Source organism: Dicentrarchus labrax, unplaced genomic scaffold, assembly GCF_905237075.1.
Source record: "Dicentrarchus labrax unplaced genomic scaffold, dlabrax2021, whole genome shotgun sequence".
Classification (NCBI taxonomy): Eukaryota; Metazoa; Chordata; class Actinopteri; family Moronidae; genus Dicentrarchus; species Dicentrarchus labrax.
The window spans coordinates 21,855,195-21,877,490 of record NW_026136708.1 but is presented as its reverse complement, the minus strand read 5'-3'; the positions used below and the strand labels follow the sequence as shown (position 1 = coordinate 21,877,490).

At 41.6% G+C, this 22,296-nt stretch overlaps 1 protein-coding gene across 1 annotated transcript in view; it reads right to left on the bottom strand.

The window, feature by feature from the left end:
* The window catches only part of man1a1 (mannosidase, alpha, class 1A, member 1), a 129,673-nt gene that overhangs the window by 78,658 nt on the left and 28,719 nt on the right, over positions 1-22,296 (bottom strand). The window contains exon 2 of the mRNA XM_051409770.1: positions 17,626-17,722. Coding sequence (XP_051265730.1) covers positions 17,626-17,722 — 97 coding nt within the window. The remainder of the gene's footprint in view (positions 1-17,625; positions 17,723-22,296) is intronic.

Sequence of the window (22,296 nt, the reverse complement as noted above, 5' to 3'; positions counted from 1 at the left end):
TTGAGGCCCTGGATTTGCTGGTGCCTCACTGATCCTACCTGAACATTAAGTTATTGCGTAAAATATTAAGAATACTAGCTTTTCCACACACAGATGACACTGCTCAAAGATTGGGACTGTAATTAAAGAGATCTCTGATGTTTGTGAGACAGCTTGTCCAGGGTCACGGTGGCAGAGGGCACCAAGAAATCTGCTAAAATCAGCTTGTAACGAGATCTGGGATTTGTGTCAGTGTCCAGATGGGAGGACTATAAAAACTGAGACGGGATTCAGCGGAGGTCCTTGAGGTTGTGAGCGCAAAGTCCAATGATCTTGGAGGTGATGATGTGTGTGCTGCTGAGGATTTGTCTGTGTTTGCGACTGCGAGCGTGGTGAAGCAGCAGATGGCTCAGCAGAGGGCAGCCTCTATGATGCTTCTGTAAAACACGAGTGCTGGCGGAGGAGGAGATGCCTCTCTGTAAAGACAGAGCAGTAGGGGAGGACAGGCCTTATGATATTTGCTGTAGGTGGTAGGCCTGTCACAGTGGGAGAATCCTTACATTTGCAAAAGTTCTTTCTAGAAAACCTTCTGTTGCATGTCCTCCACTCTTATTTGAAGAGAAATACTCCCACTTGCTTTGTTTCCTGTTGCTGCAACCAGTGTGGGTGCATGAGAAAACATTCAATTCAATCCCTCCTCTTTGCAGCTACTTACTTTTCATTTATATTTTCTGTCTTCATCGTGTCATTAATTATAGAGTTGTGTGTCAGAGGTGAAGCTCGTGATTGCAGTAGGTTCTTCAGTCAACAGTTAAATGACAAAAGGGACGGTTCGAGGAAAATGAGGCTCCTACGCTCGGAGTGATGCTCAACCTTTCTGACACAGCCTATAAAGCAGAACATGGGGAAGTGAGAAATGGATGGATAGATGAAAAATGAAAGAGCTGGTGTCCTCAGAAGACAAGAATCATTACCTTTCTGCTTCCAGACAGAGAATAAGGATAGATGGGAGAAGGATGGCAGAAGAAATGGGAGACTCGAGGTCCAAAAGCCATTAACGAACAGTATCAGTCCCTCCGTTCCTGTGTGCCTCGAAACACAATCCATCCAGTTGCTCCTCTTCCTACATCACTTGTCGTCTAATGAGCAATCCATCAATCTTTCGCTCTTTTTCTCTTTTTAAGTACTTTTATCCTTCCTCTCTCCTTCTCTACTCCTGCCTCCTTCCTTTCTTTATCCCCCCCCCCCCCTTCCTTTGGTTGTTTGTCCCATCGTGCATCCATCCATCCACTGTTTTCCTTGCTCTAACAGAAAATGAGTGAAGAGGGGCGTGATGGATGAATAAAAAAAAGAAAGCACCACACCTTGCAGCCCTCATTCATCACCTGCATGGGCAGATATCCTCACTCTGCACCAAACACACTAACACACACACACACACACACACACACACACACACACACACACACACACACACACACACACACACACACACACACACACACACACACACACACACACACACACACACACACACACACACACACACACACACACACACACACACACACACACACCTGTCGTGCCCTACAGAATGTCATGGTACAGATTCAGAGCTATATTAGCATGGTGTCAATAATGACGCCAGCTTACTGCAATCCTTCCTACACTGCTGTGTGTGTGAGTGTGTGTGTTTGAGAGAGAGAGAGAGAGAAAGGCAGGAGAGTGATGCATTGTTTGGCTGTTCAGAACAAAATAACCTTCACTTCACGCAATCAGGCGGCGAAGACAGAGCTGTAATCTGTGATGTTGTGATGTGGGAGTGTGCATGAGTGATTGACAAATGTGATGTTGCTTTTTCTCTTACAGACAGAGACACACACACACACACACACACACACACACAGTGCTGACTGTTGACAGGAGGTCAAAATGTCAACATTATCCCTACTTATTCAGTCGTAGCTGAAGAGTATATATTTTGAATCTATAAAGAGGAGGTGGAATAACAATTTGACTGTATGTGTTTACACAATAAACCTACACTGATCCCCAACTGTATATGTGCCACATTTTGAAGCATTTAAATGCACTTTCAGTTTGTTCTGCTGCTGTTTTGCACACAAACATGCTACGATTCTTATCTTCATATTTGTTTCATATATTTCTGATTTGTAGGTTATATTGAACACCGGTTGTTTTCTCTGTTTTTGGTTATAATTATAACAGTGGGACAACAACATGAAAAGCAGGATGATTAAAAAAAAGAATTTAAAGGAGAAAACCATGAGATGCCCCCACTATACACGTAGGTGCACAGCTAAGCAGCGAGCCGAACACACTTCCAATGACAGGTTGAAGAAAGCAGGTTGTAGTTTTTATTGGAAGCAATTGGGGGAAACTTTGAAAAAAGTATTGGCCAACAAATTCAGTGACAGTGTTGCCTTGCCACCAACACCTCCCCTACTATAGGAAATCCTTAAAAGTATCACCAGTAAAAAAAAGTAAGTACAACACAGCAATTAACCTACGAGTACAAATAAAAAGAGTGAAATACAGTATAATGAATAACAGGAGAACAGTAGCTTAGTTCGACACAGTCGGACACATCCACCCTTAAGCGCGGGATTGTTTGTGCCGATCACCACCACAGTACAAGTGTAGGCAATTTATGCATGTTTAAAAATCTACATGTCAATCTTTATATGTGTACATGAAAATGTACCTGTCTAATTACTATGAGGAAGCAGAGTGTGTCATGTACTTTGACTGTGCAGCGTTTGCTGCATGTCAACTTATTGTGAAGGATAGAAGTATGGTCCCGGATGTGTTGATAGCACTGATGTTGACTGGGTCGACCTGCTAATACCCCCGCAAAACCACCAGCAGAGACGGGTGACGATCCTTATACACGGTTACATCATCAGTGATAGAATCCATTTGTCGACAAAGTAAACAGTTACTTTACTTTTACACCATTAAATTAACTGAAAACTTGCAACTATCATTAGGATGTTGTATTAATGTATTCTAAAGGCCGTATAGTCCTAAATCCCACTACATTATTGTCATAGCTTTTATTAGATCATGCTCAATGTGCTTCATCTTTTATTTGATCACCACGTCCACTAAATAGTCTATTCTCCGTAAGTAAGGTAATATAATATGTAGACATGTGGGATGGGTTTCTTTACTTTGTGAAGAAGAGTAGAAGAACAGTAAATGTCATGTGGGTTACGTCATGCACACAATGTGAACATAAAGTGTGACCTCAACAGTCAGCTGTGCCCCCCAGCTCTGGGTCACGCTGAGCTCCTTGGTGAGGCTTTCGCATCTTTCCCTTCCCACTTCTATTCAGCGCTCCCAGTTACACACGATGCAATCTGAGCACAGAGCCGTGGATTATGTCACACTCGTCGTTTGAACCAAAGCTCCACTCCCACAATAAAGTCAGCCCTACAACTATAGGTCACATGAATTGTGACTCAATCTGCGGTGCCCTTTAGCCTGAAGAATTTCTTACTCCCCTCTGTCAGGCTGCATCACCCTTTAAATTGCTCCCGAAAACACTGAGAGTTCATTGTGTGTGACTGGCTGATGAATTCATCTACCTTAGTCCTCTTTCCCCCACTCAGTCTTGTTCTCTTTGTCCACATCTTCTCTTCTTTATGCGAAGATGAATTCCAACTGCTGGTCCTATTCTGGATATTTTGGATCTGGTTCCAAGTTGGTAAAATACCCGGATTGGTGAAACTCTGCAGGCAACAAATACCTGATCAAATCTTTCACTCACAAGTCTCTGTTGCCTCTTTCTAACATTACAAGCATCTACAAAGAAAATTACAGAAACAAAGTGAGGCTAGAGTTCACCAAACTCAATGACAAACAACTGTGAAATGCATTATTTGCGGGAGAGTGCTCTTGATAAAGGGGGGAACAAGTCCACAGCTCAAATATTTATCTACCACCCTTCATCTTTAAGTAAGAACTCAGCCTACCACCGGCAGCGTCCTGAGATCCGTTAGATAGTGGTGGGCAATATGACCTTAAAATACTATCACGATAGTTCAGGGGATTTCTGATATAATGATATCTGTGATGACAAAACAGTGAAAAATATTTTTGATTTAGAACTAACAATTGCAAGTTTCTTTGGCTCTTCTCGTACTGGACTGATTGCTACTAGAGGTGAAATGAGTCTTCTTGAACGTCTTACGTATTACTGTGGTTTGTTCATCTGATCTTTTCATAACCAAATCCTTTCCACACTACTGAGTCACTCTCCTTTTTGCAACAATTATTACTTCCAGCCATGCTTGCGGTTAGTGTGCGTAACGGTATGACATCATTGGTGCTGCTAGTTGCTGTATTTTGCTCTCTGCCTGCTACTCTCTGTTTAGAGATTTTGCCACTGGCTAGACTCCTTGATGGAGGGTGAAAAGAAGAGCCAAGTGTGTAAGCTCCCTCCTGCCAGTGCAGAGCCTCTCCACCACCGAGACTCCTGCAGAGCCTCCCAGGGGAAACACATTGAAACGGGGTATCTCACGGTTCCAGGCTATACTATCAGAGCAGCAGTGGGCCCCAGAGATGTGGTGCACAGGCCCACCATTGTGGGGACATGCCCTGGCGCCTGTCAACCACTGTCTTTTTCAACATAAGCCAAGTGAACCACAGCTATTGGTAAATAGCCCCCACTGTGGTAAGTCTGTTGAGACAAAGGTTAAGGGAGCACACCCTGACAGGAGAGCAATTGTGCTGGCGGTGCACAATAGGCGGTCCCTAACAGGCAAAGGATTTGGCAGCCTCCTGCAGCCAAGATGTGGGACCGCTTGTCCTGCAACCACACTTGCCACCGGGATTTACCTAATCATGGTGCAGACAGTGCTCCTGGGTCTCCACACCTGACCACGGTCACCACATTTACATGCCCCACCTGCAACAGAGCTTGTGGGTCCAAGATAGGATTGTTCAGGCATCAAAGAACTCACCGTTAAGGGAGTGGACGTCGTCATCGGACTTCGATGGACAACCAAATATGATGTTATTACAAGTCAGAATATTGCCATTAATACATTTTCCATATCATTTTAAAAATAATTCCAGTATTACTGTGAATGATATATGACACACCCTTACTGTCAGATTCGGTGACCTGCAGCACCAAACAAACTCCAAACAAACTACCTAAAAAGATTTTGTTTTTAAAATTCAAAAGGATTCTGATTCCATGAAAATCTATTGAACCCCATTCCCATTTGGCACAATGAAGGCAGCCTTTAAAATAACTTATCTAAGCAACCTGGTGGCCTAGCTGTGAAAGATGTGTATGTAAATGTATGTAGATGTGTATATAAACCTATAAAAGCTATTTTATTTCTACTTTTACTTGTTGTATAGTTTTCGATTTGTATAGATGCTAGCCAGGCTAAACACTTAATTCACCTGCATGTTTAATTTCTATGCAAAAGTTTATATTTTTAATGTATGTTTAATGTATGTTTGTATGCTGCTACTGGATGCTTGAATTTCCATCGGAATAAATAAAGTCTCACTCTCACTCTCTCACTCACTCACTCAATAAAAAAGATAGGGCTGTAAACATAACCTCTTTCCAGCTTTACTGGTAGAGATAAATGAATATTGGCCCTACTGACTCAGCAGCTTTAGCTCAAAAATAGCAGCCTCAGCCTTCAAGACTGACAGCAGTCAAAGTGTCATTGATATTAAAAAAACACTGAAGGCTGCTCAGTCTTTAAAAAAATAAAAAAAGTCCCTTCCTGAAGTTTCTCCTCAGCTCACTGCCTCTCTCAGAAATATTCTCAATATAGAAAAAGTGTCCCACATCGTAATGTTAACTCAATGCAAACTCCAGGTTCAATACTTAATCCTACAATTTGATCCAGATCTCAACACCCTCGGCCCCGCTGGTGATCCCATTTAGCCCCAACTATACCGCCGCGACGTCGAGTCTACACCATATTTTCTGAGAGGTCACAGAAGGGAGGTGAGGGAAAAGTGATGGCTAAGCCTTTGGCTAATCGTGTTATCGTAGGCAGAAAGCATGCACACGCACGAACACACACATACACATCCCCAAAGTGTATTAACCTCTTGGCTTCTGCTGCCAGATACTCGAGCATCAACACTTTTTGTCAAGGTTACAGTGAAAGGCATTCACTTGTGTGTGTGTGTGTGTGTGTGTGTGTGTGTGTGTGTGTGTGTGTGTGTGTTGAAAATGTGACAGTGATAAAGAAAAGAAGGGATTTAAAGCAAAGCTGTGATAATACACCAAATGCTACATAGCACCAGGCTGACTGCAGATACATTTTGGGAGAGTTTAGCTGTTAATTTCATTTGGCTGCTTCGTTTATTCAGGCGTGGGAACTTCCAGGGACCGGGCTGACTTCGAGGAGTGTGCGTGAGTGTGTGCGTTTAGGTGTGTGATGGGCGGTGCCTGCTGCAGTGTGTTGTTCTAGGCCTTAGGGGGGTTCAAAGCCCGGGCGGGCAGGCTTGCTGTTCAGTGTGTGTGAGTGTGTGTAATTAATTAATGTGGATTCAGACTCAAGGTTCTATAACAAAGGCTCAGGAGACGAGCACGAACAACACAAAGCTGCAAGGTGTGTGTGTGTGTGTGTATGTGTGTGTTTGTATTCATGTGATGGATACCCCCATTTCAGTTGCTGCAGTGTTCCCTTGTCTGTGTCCCACCCACCTTTGTGCAGAGCGTGATTTACATCATTTCAGACACAACCAAATACAACCTCCTACACTACACACACACACACACACACACACACACACACACACACACACACACACACACACACACACACACACACACACACACACCACACACACACACACACACACACACACACACACACACACACACACACACACACACACACAAAACCTGAGGGAAGGCCAGAGCAGAATTACTCCATCCATTTCAATTACAGAGATTGAATATCTGATTCAGACACACACAATGTTGTGTGGGAGCGGAGGCTGCAGCCCAGTGCTCAACGTCAAATTATATAACCAAGTAAATGACTTGTCTGGAAATAGAAAGACACCAAAAACATTAGCCTTCTCGACTGGTGGGCGATAACAATATTTTTAGCTCTGCTAGCGACAGCGCAGGGCTCTAAGGCTGGCAGGATACGGGAAAACAAGACTCAGATTTGGTTTGACACAATGATGTGGTTGTGACCAAGAAGGAACACTGCTTTTGGCTTTGATGGCGGCAGGACACACAGACACAGACACAGACACAGACACAGACACACAGACACACACGGTATGTTTCGACCTCATTCACCATCGTGCACGACACTGACACCCTCGTGCCCGGTGCCGGTTTAACTTGTAGTCAGTTGGCAGAGTTTAACATACGAACGTGAGTTGGATTGGGTTGCAGCGTCTTGTGGCTGTGAGGGTCTGTCTGAGCAGTAGGGAGGCTGAAGTGAATGGAGCTATAGTTATGAGGTCAAATACTCAATATGGGGGCTTTAAGCATTGAAACAACATCAGTCTTATGATCTTTACTAGTTGGAAGTTATACAGGTACATTACCAAGTGTACACTTCTATACTGTTACACCCATAAGTAATCTGCCGCTCTTATAAATTGTCAGGAGCTCGTCTCGTCTGTGTTGGTCTGGTTGTCCTTTTGTAATGTGATGTATAATGATTGATTGGTTTGGTGCATTGAAGTAAATCTTTTGGTGGACCCCAGGAAGAATAGCTGCTGCAATGCTTTAGCTAATGGGGATCCTAATAAACTAAACTAGACTTCAACTAGTTTTACTACGATCTTATGATCTTGTGGATTGTTTCTTTTCCCACAGTGACTCACAAAGTCCTCCAGCTGAAGTGGATACAGAGACTCTCGTGAACCTTCATAAAATTACGACTGTGAAATTCAGTTTTTTAAGAGTAAAATCTGAAAGAAGGTTATGCATAACGCATTACAGACTAATGAATAACAGTGACAGTAGGGCTGCTCGATTATGTAAAAAATCATAATCACGATTATTTGGGTCAAAATTGAGATCACGATTATTCAAACGATAATTTTTTTTTAACTTACCTGTTCAAACGAAAACAACGTGACAGGAGAAGATTGCAACTAGTGTCGCGACCACCGGTGCAAGTATAAATAGTTACGGCGCTCCCGTGACTTCACATTGTCGCGCGACAGGTCGGGAACGGCGAGTATACCGAGCGCATGATGTGCAGTGCATGCTGCGGGGGAGGGACGGAAATAAGCACGCACAAAATACGCAGACTGTGGCTGTGTCCCAATTCAGGGGCTCAGCTTTTTTCTATACAACGTTGCACAACAGAACTTTTTTCAGCACTTTGGTCAACTTTGGTTGTTTTAAAGTGCTTAACAAATAAAGTTGGATTGGATTGAACAGAAAATGAAAAAAAAAAAATCGGTTCCCTCCGATTTTATTAGTTTTGAGATCGTTTGGCCCCAAAATCGTAATCATGATCAAATTTCGATTAATTGAGCAGCCTTAAGTGACAGTGCTGCTAAGTTTTATTCCTTGTAAAGTGGACCTTGTATTCAACAGGGATCTGCCTTTGCAAATGTCCCTATAGACTGCCATATAGCCTCCTTCTAATAGAAGTTTCCAAACAACTGAAACCTGAATTCTTCGGCTCGTAACTCTCTTGTATGTCCAAGTCTGTGTCATTTGTTTTTTATATGTTCTGATTTCTAAATCAGCCATGTAAAGTACAATTATGCAAAACTGAATGGAAACTGCAAATATTCTGCAGAAAGGGCGTCTGTTTTTGCATTGAGGATCATGTTCTCTGCTGTATCCGCCTTATACGTGCTGTTTGAAGCCAAAACAACTCAAACAGAAAATATAGCTGCATTGCTATTTTCATTCTAGCTTATAGATAATGAAAGGAGAAATGCTGCCATATTGCTGACTTTATGGGAGAAAGTGAAGCTTCTGCAGCTGTTTTCAGTTTCTCTAGTAGATATTTCTTTAAGCTACACCCTCTCCTCCGTCAGCACTTAACACACTCGTGTCCTTGTTCATCCACAGCCGAGGTGAAAATGAGAAGCATTACAGTACGTGAATAACAGCCAATAAGAGATTGATATTGATTTTAAGTTACTAGTAGTAGTGCCCCCAACTCTACTGTACATAAAGTCCAAATGAACCAGTGGAAACGCCAGCTGGGAGACATTTAATGGTGTAATAATTGATGGTATAATAGACCATGGTTAAATAGACATCTGTGTTGGATTTAAACCAACAACCCAAATCACTTTCTGGCAGATAGCTTGGTGCAGCCAAAGACCTGCTCAATCTCACTCTACACTCACAGAACGCAGCAGAGAAATGAGTTTGGAGCACAAAAGCCTGTAGCTGGAGCTGTAATAACATACAAAAAGTAGAAGTATGTGCCCAATGTGACCAAAATGTATCTGTATAGATGGTGGTAGAAACAATGGTAAAAGGTTGAAGTGCAACAGGTCTTTTGTGGTTGTGCTGCCTAAACTGTTGATCAAACAATGGCGACGCAACGTCAACCTGACATTTGAAGGTCAGATATAAATGTAATGGAAGGCTTTAGTTCCGCTTTTATTCCGTCTGGATATTCCTGCTGTCACTACAGTAAAGTGATACGGGGAGCAGCAGCGTCACTCCGGGGGGACAAGAAGCAGAAAAAGCCATTGAGAAGGGCTGGCGTGGAGGGAAAGGCCACAGGAGACAGGAGGGGAAAACAACATAAAGAAAAGAGACCATCACAAAAACCCTGGCAGCATCTGTGGCAAAGCCTGCCATTCATTCATCCAACGGCCTTTTAAAGCACTGCGGGCAGGGCCAAGCAGATAACCCCGACTGCAAAGCCTGTGTGTCTCGGGAGATACACAGGCCTTTCACTTCTTCACACCGCCTGTAGCTACGGATCCATCCAACTGTCCAGCAAACAACCAAAGTCTTACCAGGCTGTTAAAGTATAATGTGAATTAGCTAACCCCAAATAGCAGCGGGGAGAATGCTGGGAAAAGCCATCAGTACAGAGAACATTATTATGCATCATCTCTTCTGATGAATTCCCCTCAATAAATCATACATCCCGGACCGTTTTTTTAAACTAATTAGATGAGAAAAGTTCAGCTCGGAGCTCAGAGCGGCACATTGCACATCGACGGTATTCATGTTTCTGGCAAACCTGCAAACTCTCCTCAGCTGTTACACAATGAGACTGATTAATTCATCAAGATGACTGAAGTATGTAATGATACAGCGTTGGCTGGTTTTTTTGTTTTCACCAAAAGCTGATTATTTCCAAGGTCATTTCAGCCAATTGAAATACAGAGAGCAACATATAGGGGTTTTCTCTCAATAGCCCATGTGTCTACCCAGTTTCCACCAGTTTAGTTCAAATGAATGCATCATTCATGAAGTTTGTTTTTCAGTGACTGTTAAGACACACAGGAACCGAGGGGCAAAGAGGAATTTGTTGGACTTCAGTTGTCATATTTTAAGGTGTCTTCTGGATGTTCCTTCGAAACAGCCCACAGCTTAGACCAACATGACAGATGGCATCTTGGTCCATAGGCTCACACGATAGCCCAAAATGCATAAAAACACACACAAACAATGTTCTGTCATAGCCGAGTCCAGGTCACACTGAGCTGGATGGCAAACGACCCAAAACAAATTCTGCCTTTTTCCTCATAGCCTGCAACAGGAGACATCAGTAGTGACCTTTAATGTGCTGTGGCCCAGTCATGTGTGGTTATTTTAGACAGAATAACCCAAACACACATATACACAAACCCCATAGGAAGTTTGTTTGGTTGGTTGAACACATGAGTGCCTTCCTGTGCCAGCTCTCGGATAGAACGAGAGGCAAGCTCCGGCGAGAAGGACCTACGTTTCAACCTTTGGCTTGTTGTGCTGTTTGGAAGAATAACCGATCTGTCAACGGTGCCTTCCTGAGTGGGCATGACCTAACAAGATGCTCAATTTGTACTAAATATCACAATAACATACAGTATATGGTTCTGCTTAGACTCAAGGCCACAGATACCATTGAAGACATGTCTTTGCTAATATTTCTGGGAATTTTGGAAGTGGACCTCAGTGTTTCTTAAGATCCTGGCTACAACTCTGACTCAGACTCGAGTCAGACCAGACACTGCCAAAAACCTGGAAATCATAAATCCTGTCCAGTGTTGCACAAATGTCTTTTTATGACAATTTAATTAATTACCCATTACATATCATCATTGAAATGGTAATCCTTTTGCTGGTTACTTTATAGTATAAGTAATTACTTGTTGCGTAACCCAGCCTCACATTGATCCCATGAGTTGTGACAGGAAATGTCACGTCAATGCTGATTTTGCAATCACATGTGATCTTTAACAGCTTTCTTTTGCTTTGAACTATGAGTAAATTTCAGTCAAACGTATGGAGAAGAAACATTTAACGTGGTGATAACCCTACAACCCCAACTTTGGTCCAAACCCAAATTCTTTTTGTTGCAGCTGTGAGAAATCTGAGCAGAATAAAATGCACAATGTAGTGTCTGCACTTGCAATAAGGACGGGTTAGTTCCAGATTCACTTCACCTCGTAATCACATGGATGAACTGAACTGAATCCATTCATTGATTTAGAAAACAATCTTATCCATGTTGTCAGAGCTCTACTTTAGAGAACTCGTCTTCAGCTGCCAGTCTGTCCTTGTAAAAAAAGAAGTGGACTCCATGAAGCCTTGGTACAAACTCCACCTCTGGCTCATTGTCTTATAATGGTGCTGAGATTAAATTAAATTCCATAATGTCTAACAGGAGTCAGGGTACAGCTTAAGGCTGGGTGGACAATTTAGTGGCACGGAGCTCCAAATGAGCTCCTGATGGTCTGGAGAAACTTAACAAGGTGATCATTCATCTTCCAGGGGACGTTTAACATATTCTGGTCTGGGAGATCTGGGTGGTAAAGGCCCTCAGTGGTTGTTCTGATGGGAGTTTGTAAGGACAGTTAATATTAAAGTTGAACAGTTACAAGACTCCTATGTAAGATCTTTTCCTCCAACCAAGAATATTCAATTAGAATAAGAGACATTTTGGAAACTTTGTCCAAAACCTGTCATCTTCACTCCCACCAGGTTCTCTTCTAACATCTATATTCAGCAGGTTACGGTTTCCCCTTGAAGCCACAAAAGCATGCTGGCTGCGTCTGTTAGGAAGCTACTATGTCCCAACAGGATTTGACCCGCTCTGGATTTAGAAACAGAAAGAAGTACCTGTTCTTGTGGGTGAGTCTCAATAGCAATACGCTGGTTATAGACAGCTGAGATGAGTGTTAAAAGGACGGAGAGAGCGATTGGAAACGACAGGAGGAGAGATGGATGCCATCATCCCCTCTAGGTAGATTTAATTTTAGCAAAAAGGGTGAATGTACAGACTCTCCAGGGACGGGAAGCTGCTCTGTTGTAGCTGATAAAGTCTCGCCTTCGAAAAGACTAATACTGTCCTCTAAAACCTTGTCAAACCATAATTAGGACCAACAAAAGGAAGCAGACTAGAACAAGAAGGACGAGTTCAGATGAAATCCATCATCTCTCTTCGGGTTCGGTTGTAAACGCCGTCGTATGAAGTTCTGCCAGAGAGCAGCCCTTCAGTTACAGAGACAGTAGACACTGCATACATTTATTAAATTAATCAATCAACTCTGCACATTATTATCGACACTGCAACCAAAATGCCACTATGAGTAAGCGTCTATGTAACTAGACAGATCATATGTGAGCTGCACAATCTGTATTTATAGAGCCGCTTTGACAAGCGGGCAAACACTGAGCGCTCAGGTTGAAATATTGTTTGTGACGGAAATTGTTGCAGCACGATGAAAAGCTGTTACAGGAGTCTATATGGATGAAACAGCAATCAGTCTGCCCTTCAGTTAGCCACTCAATCTGCAATTCATTTATCATTGGAATAGGACACTTCATTTTACATTTTATATACAATACGTTACTGTTTTTGAATGTCACTTTGATGTTGAGTTTAAACTATCCCCAATAATGAACTGTATAAAATGAATCAACTCAGACAGATTATCTACAGTACTATATATGGTAAAGAGTGCTTTTCAAACATTTATTTTCATCCTGTAATGTTTATTAATATCTGAACTTTTTAAGGCTTATTATGTCACTGAAAGTCCTTCAAAATAAGAGTCTACATAAAATAAAAGTTATGTTTTTCTGTATAACATGAAATATTCAGAACTAAATAAGAAAAAAACATCCATAGCTATTACTTATTAAGAGTTTAAAACTCAAAAATTAAGCTAATCTTCATCAGAACTGCTCGGGTGTCCTCACGTGGTTTCATATGTTGCTAAACTATTTAAGTGTTTGAGTTAAGAAAATATTTTTTGTAATCCTGTTTGATAAAACTTAGCCAAATCATTGGTTGTCTGCCAAAGTAGTTGGTTGAGAAGATAAACAAAGTTGCCTGCCAACATTTTGGGAAGATCTATGGCTGCTGGTAAATTCCCAACCTGGGAAAGAATTCAGATTTTATTTCTCATCAGTCTCGAGTATTTGGGTGCATTTTATCAATGATGAATGAAGGGAAGGGAGAGGGAAAGGAATAAGATATCACCGGTTGATTAATCGATTAGTCGATTAGCAGAACAGATATTGTGATAAGTGATTAATAACATTCTCAACATTTACTGGTTCCTGCTTAAACGTTAGACGGATTTTAGGATTTCTTAAAGTATGACGATCGGACAAAAAAAGCTATTTTATAGACACCACATTCGGCTTTTTTTTTCTTTTTTTTTTTTACCATTTTCTTACATTTTAAGGACAAAAGATTAATCAGCTAATTGAAAAAAATAATCTTTGGTTGCAGCTAGTAATAAGAAATGTTAGGTAAACTCAAGAAGATACGAAATCAGGGTCCATGAACAAATCCAGATATTAAGACCATGTGGAGGGCTGACAGTATTTTAAAAGCTGGAGCAGTGAGTGTATTCATGTATTTAGTGGCTGGAAAACGTTGCAAAAAGTTTACTACAAACCAAAAAAATCCAGTAAACACTATGATACATTAAAACCTCCCTGAATTGGTGCAATATGCAGCCGAACACACACTGGAGAAGCAAACAGCTGACAGCACAGCTGGCGTCTGAGACCAAGGAGTTGTCCTCCTTCAGGGAAAACACCGCAGAGGGAACAAATTCAATCTCCCCCCAGAAAGGATGCAACCCATCTGCAGCCTTCTTATATTCAACAGCCCTAAAGAGAACAGATCTGGGCTGTCCAGGCTTTATGGAAGATTGTTTTTACTGGAAATAACAGCTCCATCTTGCACACCTTAAAACTGATAGCTCAACCTTCTCTGGCCTCAGCAGTTATCTTCAGTATGGCATATTTTTGTATTTTATTTTGAAGAGACAAGTAGTGCTGTTAAGCAGATAATTAAAGATATTAAAGATAATAATGTAAATATCTTTGGGTTTTTGGACTGTTGGTCAATTTAGGCTTTAGGAAACTCTGAAAGAAAATATTTGTCAGATTAAAATATATCAATCTGAGAAGTTTTTGCAGTCTCATGGCTCTAAAAACCAACACAGGAAGTTACAAGCCAAGATAAAACAAAACTGAAAATGAGCAGTGGAGAGGTTCACTTTTATTCCTCTCAAACGGAGTCTTTTGCTTATTTCAACAACTTTTCTCCTTTTATTCGTATTTTCCTCTGTATTTTTAATGATTAATAAAGAACACTTTAAAAGATCAAGGAGGTAGGTCTTGTAATATGTTCATTGATTTATTATTTTGAAAGGACATTCTGAACCTTCTTACTACTTCTTAGCGAAGGTTTTTTTAATCTTTCCGTTCTCCTGGATAGCAGAACCAGCAATCCTATGGCTACTGTATATCAGGGACACAGCCTCAGGTATGGAAAGTGGCTTCATTACATAATATTCCAGGTCACGCTAATATTATCATCATACATCTTGTTCTATAGGTGCTGGAAACGGCAGTGACAAGGCCCTGGGGCAAAGCTGTCTTATTTACTGATGGAAGCGGGTCTGCTGGAGCGACCAACTAAAACCTATTTACTTTCCTACAGCACAGACATGAGGGATGGATACAGAGAGAGAAACAGAGAGAAAGTCTAACACAGAGAGTCGAACGGGCTAATCTAACAATTAGTATTCACACAGCTGCTTTCCTCTCTCTTCCTACATTTACGTATGATAAATTCCGGTAATGAAACAGTGGAGGAAATTTACACAAAGCTGATTGAATTTCCTCATTAAACATAAGAAGGCAATCATTAAAAATGAGCCTGTAAATCTCCCACACTGTATAATGGAATAGACTTAGTGGGGGTTTCGGCATGTTCCCCAGGGCAAACACTGTTATGTGTGACGAGTTGTGTGTTTCAATCAAGGTACTTCTATGGAAACAACTTCTTTAGAGATCATGTAGGGAATCTGAGTACAGTCAACATTGTTTTACTCGTTTTTTACTTTTTATTTTACTGTAAAATATTTGCCCAATATGTTAGCTATAATAACGTTATACGGTGATACGTGAAGGCCGGAAGCTTTTCTCCCATTTATCATTTATTTTTATCATTTATTGTAATTTTTGTTTTGTTTTTTAAGATAAGACCAAGAGAAAAACATATTTCGGCTATAAAAGTGGTAAATAAAACCCTTTTTGAACTGAACCTCCACATTTAGCTGCTAGTGCTCATCATCATCATCATCATCATCATCATCATCAGTCATTTCTACTAGTATATTCGTTGCTATTGTTGTCTCTTTACCAATTTGAATAAATGAAAATTAATTTTGAGTCTGAGTTTTGACCCTTTGAGGTTGCCATAGCCTGTCGGTGTTGAAGCAACAGACTGAGTTAGCAATGTGAGCACATCTGGGAATAAAAATGTATTATTTATTACAATAATATTACAGCGATGCTAGCTTCTGTTAGCATGTTAATGATAATTCCTCTTATGTGTTGCACCAAGCTAAGGTAGTTATTTATATTCATAAAATCAACTCAGGAATCAAAAAAATCATTTAAAAAAAGAATCATGAACAGGTGAATCTATTCTTTTCACACCCGTAGTTACAATAAAGCTTTTTTCCACTGCCCCCAAGTTAAAAATAATCAATTCAAACCAGATCAAGTAAGCGAGTGTGTTTTGGCGTCGAGAGACCGCTCTTATCAGCAGCGGAGGCACAGCTGACTCTCACACATGAATGTCATCTTATCTTAGTCGAGAGCTTGCAACGGCACTACTCTAAACTGTCACATACACCCCACACACACACACACACACACACACACACACACACACACACACACACACACACACACACACACACACACACACACACACACACACACACACACACACACACACACACACACACACACACACACACACACACACACACACACACACACACACACACACACACCTGGAGCTGAAGGTATCCAAACAAATATTCTCACTGAGACTTTAATTAGGTCAACAGAGAGAAAGAGATCTTAACAAATTAAAAACCAATTCCCTTTCTTATTAATCCAATCAGTCTGAATAAATTACAGTATTCACACACACACACACACACACACACACACACACACACAAAACACCTGCGAACGCCACGTGTACACAGTCTCAATAATGATTAAACATTGTGTTATTATACTGTGCTCACTCCCTCTTCAACGGTAGAAACATATCCATTTTTTTAAAGGTTTGTTTTTTTTAAATGTTAACCAGTCTAAAACACTTTCAAGTCTCTGGTCTCTTTATCTCGTCACACAATTAGGAGAAAAGCAAATAACATTGCAGATGAAATGTGATCATGGTATTACAGTTTTAATGAGTTGTACTGATCCTCTGCCATTGGCACATGTGCTGTCACAACAGATCCGTGGGATCCTCTCCTTTTAGCTTTATGTTTACTTTGGCGTTGTTCCTCTGTTCTCTGAGTCCAGCTTTTGAGCCAGCGATCTCAGCCAACTCAACACGAGGAGCAACATGGTGTGTGTGTGTGTGTGTGTGTGTGTGTGTGTGTGTGTGTGTGTGTGTGTGTGTGTGTGTGTGTGAGGATAAGGAAGGAAAAAGATGCATTTATTGTCATAGTTTCATTTGGCTTCTGACACACACACACACACACACACACGTATAGAGTTATTAACGAGGCCCAGCGGACATCATTTCACAACCGAAAGGCAGGAGGAGAATTAAGATTCATCAGAAAGGAGCTGAGTGTGAAACAGAGAGAAAGAAGCAGGGGGCAGAATAAGATGCCCCCACGTCACCACACTCATTAACAGCACAGACAGCAACAACTGGCAAGTAGCACAAACAGAATATAAATATATGATAAAGTTGACATTTAGAGGCATCCATAGATGGATGACTCTAACTGACGGCCAATTTGGCTGCTAATCTAAAGGCCAAGGCCGCCGGTGGCAGGGACACGAGATCAATCCTGTGTGTTTGCCTGCGTGTGTATGTGCAAGTGTGTATGTGTGTGAGTGTGTGTGAGTGTGTGTGTGTGTGTGTGTGTGTGTATATGCATGTGTATGTGTGTGTATGGTCTCGCACTCACCAAATAGATTGCTGGAGTGGCCTTGCTTGGAGACGGGCCTGAGCTCATTGGAACCCCAGGCGTAGCGCCTGTAGCTGTCCCACGCATGTTTCATCATCTGACAGGAAGGAGAAGAGGAGGAGGAGGATGGGGAGGGGGGGGGGGAGGAGGAGGAGGAGGAGATGACAAATGAAGAGAGTTAAAGAGGACAATCAACTGTGAGCTGCAACAAAGAGAATTGAGTCATTTTCATACAATGGTGGGTTCTTGTTTGTAGTCCAAATGATACTGGATTTTTAAGGTTAATACCGATATCTGAGAGCTCTGATAATGATATACTGGATCTATGTTAGGGTCTTATTTTCTTGGTTAATTGATTAGTTGTTTAGTCTATGTAATGTCAGTGATTCCCAAAGCCCAAAGGAACGTCCTCAAATGTGTTGTTTCCAAAGATATTCAGTTTACTGTCATACAGGAGTAAAGAAACCAGGAAATATTCACATTAAGAAGCTGGAGTCAGATCATTTACACCTTTGTTAGCTTAAAAAATGACTCAAACCAATTGATCAGTTATCAAAATCATCGCCGATTCATTTAATAGTTGACAGCTGATCAAATTATTGGTGTTAAAGAATTGTGATAAAGTTACGCAAATTAACACATGAAAAATGAACTGTCATTCGTCTCCAGGGGGCAAACTGTGTTGTTCAAACACGGTTTCTAAATTATCTACAACAAATATTCTTTTTGCATTTATGTGCTGCGATTTGTTTTAACATAAAACATAATACATCAACCATTTTGTAATTTATTGTTTTCTTCATTAAATAGATGAATCATTTATCCACTAATGTCAGAAAAACCAATCCCAGTTTTCCCAAAGCCCAAACTGACACAGCAAAACCCTGAAACCCAGAATGACTCATTTCATATAAGACAAAGACATAAAGCAATTATTCATATTTGAAAAGCTGGAACTGGGCAACGGTTGGCATTTTTACTTAAAGAAATGAATGAATTGATTAATCGATTATCAAAATAGTTGCTGATTAACTGCCCATCAACTGATTAAGCCGGTCTGCTGCTGAGTCATGTAGTGCAGTTACTGTCAGTGACAATCTGAGGTCACTGAGACAATCCTAGCTTCATCAATTCTATATCAACATTTAAATCAATGTTATAAGCTCCTGATGCTCCACCTGTCACTGTTGTATTATCCACAGGTCCAATGATACAACTCCTTTATATCTCACAATGCAGCTACAAATGGAAAGAGAATGAGAGTGAACGGAGCAGACACTTATGTTCAATACCTCTATTAAAGATGTGACACTACGTATTCTCACTACTTGATCTGTACCTGCCAAAGAAAGTCCAAAATCCAATCAGAAAGAGAGAGGCTTGAGCCCGGGCTGTGAAATGAATGACTCGTGTGTTTTGACACTTCCAGCTGAAACCAATAAATAACACAAGTACAACATCTGTGAACACGTTCTACAACAACATCCAGTACAAGTGAACGTTTGACGTGTTCGACAGACCTCTTTGAGCGAGACATTTTACTATGTTTTCTACATTTGGAATATAAAAGCGACAGCTGCAGATGCTGAATCGTACATCAGACGCCAAATGACCTATTCAAAATGTCTGTCAGCCAATTATGATCTATGGCTGATTGATTGGCTCAACCCTGCTAAAAAAAGAACCCAAACATCAGTTCCCTGTGAAAAATGTTCCTCTGCTGATTCCCATTATGTGCTGCTGAACCCGCCCCGATACCCCAGCAGGGATCATCGGAGTTTCATCTTATTTTAATCTGCTGCTGGCCGGAGGCTGTACGGCAGCGTGAACACTAGTTTCCAATCTAACACCCATTTATTCCCTCCAGCCTCAGACGTGGCTCCTCCTCCTCCTCCTCCTCCTCCTCCTCCAGCTCCACCTTTGTGTGTTCTGCTAATCCAGGTTATATGGCGTCGTCGCAGAGCTTTCTAGAAACCTGCCTCTGGATTAGACACATAAACCTTTTATCTTCCACCTTCAGACAGAATATCTGCGCACAAACACACACACACACACACACACACTTCAACGATAACATGCTCTTGTCATATATAAGCTTATGGCACTGCACTGTAACCTATAGCGCTCTGTATATGGGGCGAATACCTGCCACATGCACCACAATGCTAGCTTAGCACATCTGAATATGTAAACCACACACACACACACACACACACACACACACACACACACACACACACACACACACGGCAATAGGATTGTGAAGCTGATGCACAGGTGGCACAATCGCCCCCGGGGGATGCTGTTACTGTACAATACACCCTCTCAGTATGCGTATCCTGTTGGAAGCGTATACAGGCGTGTGTGTGTGTGTGTGTGTGTGTGTGTGTGTGCGCTATAGTTTTGCATGTGTGAGAGTCAGTGTGAGACTACAACCGGCGGTGCTGAGTGGCACAGTTACTTCTGTTACTGCTGCTGAGTCACCGTTAGTTAGCTCACTCGAGGACAGACACTCACGGTGAGAATAACAACAATTAACTGTGATCATTTCAAAAGGCGCGTACGAATGACTTCAGCAGGCGGCAAACAGGAGGTCGACCAGTCACTCAGCGGCTGTGACCTGTTAGTAACGAACGCCTGCAAATCAGTCAGTCAACGAGTCAGCCGTTTAGTACTCCAGTCAAGCAGGAGTGCTGCTGGGCCTTGCCACCTGTCTCGCAGACATGTACGTACAAGGATGAGAGCAAGAGAAGCTTGAGTGAGGTTCAATAAAATATGAATGAGTTTTTAATATCCACATGTTGGGAGGGTGCACTATATTACCACTACCGTTAAAACAGAAGACTGTAAGATCCAGTCGAGGCACCGGCAGCTCTGTCCACAGGTTGCTGGTTGCTTCTGGCACACTGGCTTTAAAAGCGAGTAGTGGTGGTTAGTAAGACTAGAACTAACAATGTCATCATCAGTTCATCTGTTGGTTCCTTTTATGATTAACTGATTCATAATTTGTCTATAAAATGTTAGGAAATGGAGAAAACGCTTATTAGAGTCAAGCTGACATAATAAAATAGTTTATTTTGTCCATCCAATAGCCCAAAAGTCCAAAAATGATATCTAAAATGATATAAAGAGAAAACGTGAGGAGCTGTAATCTAAAAGATTTCAGGTATTTTTGCTTGATTAATGAATTTAATAACAAACGGTGTTGATGCTCTTTAATATTTTGCTGATCAACTCATCATTACAGCACCAGTGTTGGGAAAAGCACCTCAGGTGAATGGCGTTTTCCAACCGTTTACAGTGGTTGTGTGCAGCAGCAACCACCAGGAGGAACCTACTCTGGGAGGCTTCAGTACGGACTGAAAATGTAGAGTGAACAATCTAAAGAGGAAGTTACATGCCAGGACAAACTGACAAAGGCTGTTGAGGAATGGCACAGAATATTTTTGCAGAAGGAAGGCACAAAAAAAAAAAAAAAAAAAGATGAATTCTTTTAAAAACGGCACCTGCAGGGCCACTCTGACCACACACACACACACACACACACACACACACACACACACACACACACACAATGCTGCGACACTCCCAAGAGTTTACTCCTTTATTCATATTGTGAGCATGACTGACAACGTTTCATTTCAAGATGGTCTTCAGCAGGTTACATAATGCGAGCTGAAGAGCCTGGTGCATGAATAGACTCTGATTTCATGCTTTTCACAGAACAACTGGTTATTAGATTGCAATACATAAGGGAATATGCCATACTACGCTCGAGAGGAGGGGGGGGGGGAGCATAATTAGCACAGTTCCTCCACCTCTCATCTCTTGTGCCATCTGTATCTCTCACTGCTGTACAAAGACACACAGATAACCACACACACACACACACACACACACGTTACATGCATAGAGATCCCTATATTTGGTGCTCTGTGAGCTTTAGCATTGGTTTAACCTCTTGAGATCACCAGTGCTGCTCCATCTTCACATGTGCCCTTCTTTTAAACACACGTACAAACACAGAACAAAAGCCACTCCATTTGCATAACATCTCCCACACGCACATCAAAAAGGACAGCTAGCGATGGCTTTCCTCCATTTAAACCCACTAATTAAAGCTAGTGAGCCTGCTAATTACCGCTCCTATATGCATGTCACATTAAGAGATCTACTCAAATACACTTGTTCCACGCTGCGCTGCAATACATGTGAGGACGCCTCACACAGGAGGGGCAGGATTTTATTAGTTTAAAGCATAGCCAGGTTACGGTCATTAATTAGCATTGATAGAATATGAGCTCTGGGGTCTGGAAGCAGGCTGAGGTTTCCATAAACAGAACTACATTTTGGCAAATAGCAGAAAATGAACAGGTGAGAAGGTGCTGCTCTCTAACTCAGTAGGTAAAAGTAAGCGTGGCTCACACTAATAGACATTCCTGTACGTTCACTGTTATTGGATTTAATGCTCGGGATCCCTGTGTGTTGACTCTAATTGGATTAACTGCTCAGGATTTTCTAGGCTGACCGCTGTTATTAGGATCTGGTGGCTGAAGCTATTTCAGACACAATAGCTCGGTGCTAATTGGCTCTGTGTGTAAGGTGCAATGGCTTTCTAGGGCACCAACATCAAGTCCAATACAGCAGGAAGATCTTAAGCACATACACACC